The 8,965-nt window shown below is 38.8% G+C and overlaps 1 protein-coding gene across 1 annotated transcript in view; it reads left to right on the top strand.

The window, feature by feature from the left end:
* The window catches only part of LOC140168405 (sushi, nidogen and EGF-like domain-containing protein 1), a 139,583-nt gene extending 131,046 nt beyond the window's left edge, over positions 1–8,537 (top strand). Inside the window, exons 4-9 of the mRNA XM_072191794.1 lie at positions 2,077–2,201; positions 3,511–3,810; positions 4,389–4,526; positions 5,733–5,877; positions 6,295–6,604; positions 8,408–8,537. Of these exons, the coding sequence (XP_072047895.1) occupies positions 2,077–2,201; positions 3,511–3,810; positions 4,389–4,526; positions 5,733–5,877; positions 6,295–6,604; positions 8,408–8,411 (1,022 nt within the window). The 3' untranslated portion in view covers positions 8,412–8,537. The remainder of the gene's footprint in view (positions 1–2,076; positions 2,202–3,510; positions 3,811–4,388; positions 4,527–5,732; positions 5,878–6,294; positions 6,605–8,407) is intronic.
* The last annotated feature ends 428 nt before the right edge of the window (positions 8,538–8,965 follow it).

The raw sequence follows: 8,965 nt of genomic DNA, 5'->3' as shown, positions 1-8,965 counted from the left end.
CTTGTTCTGCAATAGCCACGCAGTTTGTTCCGACCTGTTTAATAGTTTTGAGACGCATAATGGGCCGAGGGACATCCGGCTAAGGCTATTGACAATAGCCAGGTGACTGACCTGTGTAGATCTCAGTGAGCCTGGTACGTCATCTGCATTAGACTGCCTCCACCAGTGGTCCACATTGCGCTTGTAACGTGATATGTTTCTGTTACCCGGTTGTTTACGAATGTGGGTTTTTTTCCTGTTCTGCACATATAAAAATCTGAATTTTTGAGTTCAAAACGCGCGGTTGCTTCTCAATATGCAAGCTAACGACTATCATGTTCTTTCAACACATATATTAAAGTGCAAGCCTTAAAATTGGCTTCTTTAGAAAGCACAAATTACGGGAGATATTCATCATTTTCTACCCCGGTATCCAAAGATTTATCGTCTGAATATCAAATCGTGCATAGCACATACAAGTGTATCGATCTCGTGTATTGATTTAGTTTCCCTGCTGTACAAAGTAATTATTTACCAGGCGATGTCGATGTGCGACGGAGCAGCAGAGAAGTTCGGACATGACATCCCAGAGCTACATGAGCTTACATGTAGCTCGGACGCAATTCATTACGCAAAGACGTATTTTGCTGCGTAATCGATTAAATTTGTTATGCTTTGACGCATTTCACTATGACGTAATGACGCATTTCTGATGTAATTTGTTTCGCTTTGATGCATTTCACGACGCAATGGCGCATTTTTGATGCAGAATAGTTAAGCATAATGTTTGACCCTGCCCAGTCCTCCCCTGAATCGATATCATGTATGGTCAGACATTTACGGTCAAATATTGGTAAGTCAAAAACTTTCGATTGGTTTATTGGGTCTATTGCCATTTGGTCTAATACCATTTCGTCTAATTCCCGTTTAGTCTATATTCAATTGGTCTGTTATCAGAAAGGCTAATTGCCACTTAGTCTGAATCATAATTCGTTGGTCCAACACATAGTGGCGTACGTGAAGGACAAAATAAGTCTCCGAGCAAAACGTTTTTGAAGGATATGCAATGAGTAACGGAGTCGATACTCCTCCATTGTTATCTCTCTGTGGCCCGATTTCATTTGAAATTGATTTTTAATGTTCAAACTATTAAACTGAATATTTAATAGTTAACTATGTGAAACGGAAAATTTGGAAAATCACTCTATCGTGTTTTGACCGACGAATATAGTCTAATGTCCATTTAGTCTAATATTGTTTGGTCTAATAACCAGTATGTCTACTAACCATATAGTCTAATAACCATTCGGTCTAATATTTTTTAATAACCGTTTGGTCTAATAACCGTTACGTCCAATACTCGTATGGTCTAATAACTATTTCGTCCATTTGCCAATTCGTCTAAAAAAATGCCATTTCGTCTACTACTGGTTACGGGCTGTAACTACGTTTAATGAGACGAACATGTGTAATGAGACGAGCACGTGCATAAACAAACGTACTACCGGTGTTAGAGACTGCAATCAGTTTTACTTTCTCGTTACCCAAAAGGCTAGAGCAAATATTGTAAAAAAAACGCGTAAAATGTTGCAAAAATTTTTCAAAACGGTCTAAAACTACTTAACGCGAAAATTCGGGCAGCAAAAATGCAATAATTATCGTGCCTGGATATAACCGATTGACGTCCGTAAATGTTCATCGATGTTCGCTGTCGTAGTGCACGTTAGAATATGACCGTTGCTAGGTCAACTGGATCACGATTTCTTACGAACCACTGATCGAAATGATCACAACACAAAGCCTATGGCATATCAAAATTCGGAACAGGTGTATGAGCCCAGGCTTGGAGCAGAGGGAGGGAGAGGGAGAGAGATGGAAATAAGGGGAAGAGACGGAGAGTGAGGGGAGATGAAATTTGAAAGAAGGTGAAGTTTGTAGTAACGGTGTATTGAAAAGTCTTAAAAACTACATTGCTTGCACCTAATATTATTGCTATTATAACTAATGGTATCGATTGTATGCTATGTTGGAAGGGATCAAAACGACCTCACATTCATATTATATAACATTGATGTTTGATTTGTGTTTTATTTGCAGATTTGTTGCTACTATACAATACAGATTCGGACTCACAAATTCCAACAGGAGATGATGGCTTTGTTGGCCCGATTACATTGGCTCGTACATTCCCTTACTTTGGAACATCTTATAATCAAACATATGTAAGAAACCATTTTATGTATTAGGCGCTGTAAAGAATTTCGATAAAAATATTCACATTATCTTCCTTTAACAGTGTAGCAGGATAAAAAAGTTAAGGGACATAGTTGATAAAAAGCACAAGAAGAGGCATGTTGGTTTGGGTTACTTTAATATTTCAGAATAGGTCACATGGAACCCAATCAATTGAGGGTCAACATGGTCAAAGGTTACCTAGGATCAAATTTCAAAAGTGCTCAGGTTGTTATGAAAACCACACTAGTGCCGATTCAAAAAACAAAGCATAGTTTGACCACTTTTGAGTTGTAAAAAAATTAACACCACAGGGGTCCGATTTTGATTAAAGTGGTCTTCAATTGTCCCTCTTTTTCAAATAACACGGCCATTTATTACGACCACTTTTACCTAGGGTGCCATCAATTTATTGCTTATTAATTTTACATAATCTGTACTATATACAAACAATAACACGTAAACACACATTCGTAGTGCTTACAATTAGTGGCCACTACGCACTCACATGGCGCTGGGAGTTCAGTCATTTTATTTTTTCAGCTGCAAAAATTAAATTCATATTTACAGCTAATACATAGAATCAAGTGATGGCATTTTCCATTTCGAGAGACGGCGCGTTTTTGATTCTCCGGTAAACAATGTGTCGCTGCTTCAGTCGCAGCAAAAGACCCTGGGGAACAATGTGCCACTGCTCCAGTCGCAGCAAAAGACCATGAGGAACAATTTGTCGCTGCTTCAGTCGCAGCAAAAGACACTGGGGAACAATGTGTCGTTGCTTCTGTCGCAGCAAAGACCCTGGTGAACGAACAATGTGTCGCTGCTTTAGTCGCAGCAAAAGACCATGGGGAACAATTTGTCGATGCTTCAGACCCTGGGGAACAATTTGTCGCTGCTTCAGTCGCAGCAAAAGACCCTGGGGAACAATGTGTCGCTGCTTCAGTCGCAGCAAAAGACCCTGGGGAACAATTTGTCGCTGCTTCAGTCGCAGCAAAAGACCCTGGGAAACAATTTGTCACTGCTTCAGTCGCAGTAAAAGACCCTGGGGAACAATGTGTCGCTGCTTCAGTCGCAGCGGAAAAACGTCTGCAAGATGACAGACTTTACGGTGGCTCTATTTTGTCTTTCGTATTGCCTCTCAAAATTCAAGACAGATGAGGTTATCAAAGAAGGTAGTATTTCGTGTTCCAGGTTGAATCACGAGCGTGCTCGCTTTAGTGTATTTTTCAGGGATATGTTTGATGTATTAGTATTACTGTTATTTTTTTGGTTTTTTTGTATTATATATTTTCTCCACAGATTGGATTAAATGGAGTTATAACTTTTACAGAAGGTGTTGGGGGCTATGTTTCAACACCCTTTCCTCTGAGTTTTGCGTTAGTTAGTCCTTACTGGGCTGACATTGACCTCAGTGTATCCGGAGCAGCATACTATCGAGAAATGCCGACGCGAAATGCAAATACGGAAGCGGAATTTGCTATCGTTGACAAAGTGCTGAACGAGTGCGGACGTGTCATGTGCCAATTCCAGGCTGAATGGTTGTATGTTGTGTCATGGGTCAATGTCGGATATTATGGCAGTTCGGTAGGAGGGTCGATTGTAAGTTTTGTCTGCTCATTTACTTTAACCATAGGTATTCCTCAAATACCTATGTTTTAACACTAAGTTTTTAGCTGAATTTATACTCCATCGTTGCGCGATGAGCGATTAGTACTTGACTAATGAGGAGGCGCGCTCTCCCAAAGCAGCAAAAAGCGCTCTACCTCATTAGCTAAAACCCAATCGCTAACGCTCAGCGATGTAGTATAAATTCGTAATAGTCGTAATGTTGAGGAACAAGAAATTCATCATCATCATAATAGTCATAGATTTTGGTCAGAGTCACCACCATCACAGTTGCCTAGAAAGTCCAGACCATCCAGATGTTAATGATATGTTGGTGACGTTTCTATATTGGGGACCATCCAGCCCCAGTGACCAGAAAGCCGCCAGTAAAAAGCTTGCCAAAAGCAAGCGTAGAGTAGACCCTGTTACCTTGGAAGTCACAGTTATAGTTTCTCAGATGATATAAATGTAAAGATAGTACATACTGACACTCTTGTTGACCAACTTTAGCAGTATCGTGTGTAGCCCGTTGAAATGTTTTAGTTATTGCTTTACTTTACATTATACTCTAGGTAAACTCATTTCAAGCTATTCTTGCCACAGATGGCACACAATCTGCTGGAATTTTTTACTTCGAAGATTTGAATTGGTCCGGCGGAACAACAAATGATGCAAACTCTAGTACTGGTCTCGGTGGCATCGGAGCGCAGGTACACATATTTCAATCAACTGTTCCTTTGTAGAAAATGAATATTTTTACCTTTGACTTGGTGATGACAATCACTGATCACCAAGCTGCGGTACACTAAGCAACTATTGCAACACTGGGTTAGGAAGTAATACTACCAATTTGCTGATAAGAGATTATGATTTGCCATTACCTCCTTGCGTAATTGCCTTCTGGATTACGCCCATAATATCACTCCGGATATATTTAGTATATAATTTGGGTAGCGTATATGTGACCGTACACCACGAATGAGCCGTAAATGTTCTCAATTGTATTCTGAGTTACAGTGTAAAAGGGGCATGTAGGTCATATTGATAGATATTTCAATTTGGTGCTACGTGTATCTCATTAAATGAGGTACACGTAGCACCAAATTGAGGTACCTATGAATACGACCTTCATGCCCATTTTACACTGTAACTCAGAATACAATTGAGAACATTTACGGCTCATTCGTGGTGACGGTCACATATAAGCCTTTAATCATTATTGTAGATTAAATTCAGACTTCTGCTCTCACCTTGTGTATTTAGAGCTGCGTAAATGAACCGCGAGCTAGAGAATTCCATCCTTCGGAGGTGAGCCCTAAGTCCAGTGTACAGAGAAGTCGCACCTGTACATGTATAGTTTAAAGCCAAGAATTTTCTGCTTTACAAATGCTAAATTCCGCTTTTCTCCGCTTTGTAATTTTAGCACATTTCTGACATAATAAAATTTCACAAGAATCTTGTGACGATCATTGCGATTTGCAAAGTTGGGATGGGTAATTGGGTATCATGGCTGCAATGGGGCGTTGTACGGTAAATTTATGACGGATTTTACTTTATTTTGATGAATTTTGAAGACCCATTTCATTTAGTATTTTATTTATTTCTTTTCAATTGTATTTTTTTCCTTTTTCTAGGTCATTTTTGATTATTTTTTTTATTTTTTTCTCAGAAATGCGTTTTCCGCTTTACCTCCGAATTCCGCGATTTTCGCGGAATTTCCGCAACGCGGAAAATTCTTGGCTTTAGTATAGTTGACAGCTAGTTGCGATCGAGAAGAGTAAGGTGTTAACCCCTGACTGTTCCAACCCGTCCTGGTGTTCAAATGGACCCCAATAAAAAAGCTTTCTTCTGGTTTATCAAGGGTCGTCAAACCCAAACATACAGGTAGCATATCAAATAAAATTGTTTTTCCCTAGGTTGGTTTCAACCAAGGAGATGGCGTGAGATATTTTTACCTACCGGGATCACGTGTGTCGAACGAAGTTATTAACTTAGATACATTAAGTAATATCGAGTACCAAAGACTTTTTGCGTATCGGATAGATACAGACCAAATCGTAGGTGGGTTTTAATTTTAAAATATATAAGAACTTATCAAATTTGCAATGTGTACGTTAAAAATAGATGGGTTTTTGTAAATCTGCATCTTTAATACTATGCATGGTAGCCATAGGCAACATAAAAGTCCAAGTTTTGAGATATTTTCTCAAAATATCAAGAACTATCCTAAGAACCACTGAACCAATACTAGGCTTGTTTGTACTCATTGTAATGCATTTGTCATGCTGGTCATGAAAATTTCTGACATTCAAAAAAGTTTAAAACTTTTTCTTATTTAAAATAGCTTTATTCTACACAATTCTTATTGTGTATGTGGCGCCTAGAAGCCGCTTTGTGTGCATTAGTGCGCTTTTAATATATTTCTTCTTCTCTTATTCTCTAAAATAAAATACCACCTTCTCCAAATTTGGTTTGCAGAGCCGGACACACATAAGCTAAGCGACAGCTACGGCAATCCTGTTGCTGAAGGTCAATTGTGTTTTGATGATAGCACAACCGCTCGAGTCATCTGCGAGGTCCAAGGATGCTTTTCAACCCTTCCCATTACCTGGAAAATGAACGGCGTGGATGCTCCTGCAATGGCAACGGACGTGATAGACTCTTCGTCTCTCTCCACCACAAGTACACTTGAGTTCATGTTTGATATCACATATGATGGTCACACATTGACTTGTTATGCCGACGAAGCCTCTATGTGTGAAAAAGACCAAATCTGTAACTGTTCAAGGTGAGAAAAAAAGTTCCTCGTGCTACTCACTGGAGCTTTTGAAAGATTTTTGATATGCGTGGCCGGTCATTTCTATCCATCAAGAATGATCTACATAAACATGCCGCTCCCTTGATCAATAAACAGCTATATTTATCATTTTTATGGTATAATATGTATATAACGATGGCTCTGATTTGAGCTGTTGAATATACACCAGGCACAAAGAAACTCGTCAGTTATATTCATCCTTGCTGTTCAATAACTTGATAATTTTGGATTATTCTGAAATATACATTTTGTTAATTGGACTTTTCTTTCTCATTTGACACCCTGTTCGTGAACATTGAGCAAGAATTGACCAAGATATGCGCCTCAAACTCTCAAACCCCAAAATGAAAAGTTGCAATTTTAACGATTCAATTGGGCCTGTTACACTGTGTGCTTTATTGATTGGCACGTGGTGCTTGTGTGCAATACAACGATGCGTTCCCATTGAAAATCGTTGAAATGCAACTTTTGATTTTGGGGTTTGAGGCTTTGGAGGCGCATATCTTGAGTCAATTTTGTTCGTTTTTCACGAACAAGGTGTCAAATGAGAAAGCAAAGTCCAATTAACAAAATTTATATTTCAGAATAATCCAAAAATTATCAAGTTATTGAACAAAGGAAGAATATAACTGACGAGTTTCTTTTTGTGCCTGGTGTAGTTTCATATCATTATAAAACAGATATTACCTGCCTATCTTTAGTATATCACTCTGTCAAATTTAGACTTTTCAATTTCATTCGGCTTCACTCGTGAAATGGTAAAGTCAAAATTTGACATCGTGCTATATTTTTATCATTGCACCCTCAGGCAATATTTATGTATCATTTTATAGCTATGGGTCTGCAAAATAAGTATTGTAAACATACCCCACGTAGTTTCGCTATGACATCATAAAATGAGCGCACCCTCGCCAAAATTTTGAATTTTTAACGTACAAAATTCGATGTACAAATTCTAAGCGGATTTTCTGCTACATGTTAAAGGAAATGTGTATTTTAAAGACCCATTCAGTGATCCCAGCGCAAGTGTAAAAAATTAAAATTGTTTATAAGTTGCCTAAAAGTGATGGATAAGTCATTCAAATTGTCATTTTGGTATTTTTGAAATGAAACATTTAGCTAAAAACGAAGAAAACAGCAGTATTGATGAAGTTGAAGCCCCTTTCAAATAGCTCATTTATATACTGACAGTATATAAATTACAGATCACATGTAAATGCCTTATTTTGTCTTAAATACATGGCTTTCGGCTGAACCACTAGCGTGCTATGTTAGCACATCTATGACAATGACTTGGGTACCAAAATCTAAATTGTGATGATTTTTTACGATCTTACGGATAAGCAAATCACCGAATGGGCCCAATTTAAAGTTCACACCCTTAGAATAATTTTGACAAGAGCAAACACAAAGCATGGTTTTAATGTATAGAAACCTATGGTAGGATACTCCACCCCAATGGTCAGCATTGATGGACTTAAGGGATCTAGAATGAGCGTTTATGGCGTTTCGACAGTATTTTTGTGGGACATGAGAGCACCTCAGACGTATCGAATTGCATTCTGAATACGAAGCAAGATTTATATAGCGCCTTTCCCAGCTAGATCTTGAAGAATTCGAAGCGCTGTAATTTCGCTGCCACGGTGAATCATCACGGTGAATCAATAGTGCAACACCAGCCGATGTAATTAAGGTGATGACCACCTTTAGCGGTAAGAGTTTAAAAATAATGAGCAAAGCGTCATAAGAAACTATTCGATTTTTTGCCGACAGATAGCTCTACTGCATTTGTAATGGTTGATACCAGTGGTACTCCTGTAACAAATACCAGGATTGATATTCCACAAGTCGATGTCACAGCAGGGCACACCATACAATTCATGTGTGTATTCAATACTATGGACTGTGGGTCGTATCAAAATGTGACTTGGGACGTAGCTGGGGCACCTCTAACAGATACCGAATATTCCGGCGCACTAGCTGGTGTATCAGGAGTCATCAGTACAATGCAGACTCTTGAGATAAGCGTGACAATGAATGGAGATCTAATTACTTGCCAATTTCCAGATGGATCAGTGAAAAGATCAGTCCAATTAAATTTTATAGGTGAGTAGTACCTCCAGATTTAAGTTCCTCTAATATGTCACAAGACCCTATCCGTAGCAGCATTCTGGATCAATTGCCTAGCCACCTTAATCATGTGACCGACTATGGCGGGATTTCTCAAGTAGTTTGTATGCAACACTTTTTAATAAAAAATTTATAATGAAACTCCACTATCCATGCGAGCGGTTCACGACAGGGGGTCCAGGACCAGGGCGAAGCCCGTCA

Source organism: Amphiura filiformis, chromosome 13 (assembly GCF_039555335.1).
Source record: "Amphiura filiformis chromosome 13, Afil_fr2py, whole genome shotgun sequence".
In the NCBI taxonomy this organism is placed as follows: Eukaryota; Metazoa; Echinodermata; class Ophiuroidea; order Amphilepidida; family Amphiuridae; genus Amphiura; species Amphiura filiformis.
Note: the sequence above shows the minus strand (reverse complement) of the source record. Positions and strands in the feature narration are given on the sequence as shown.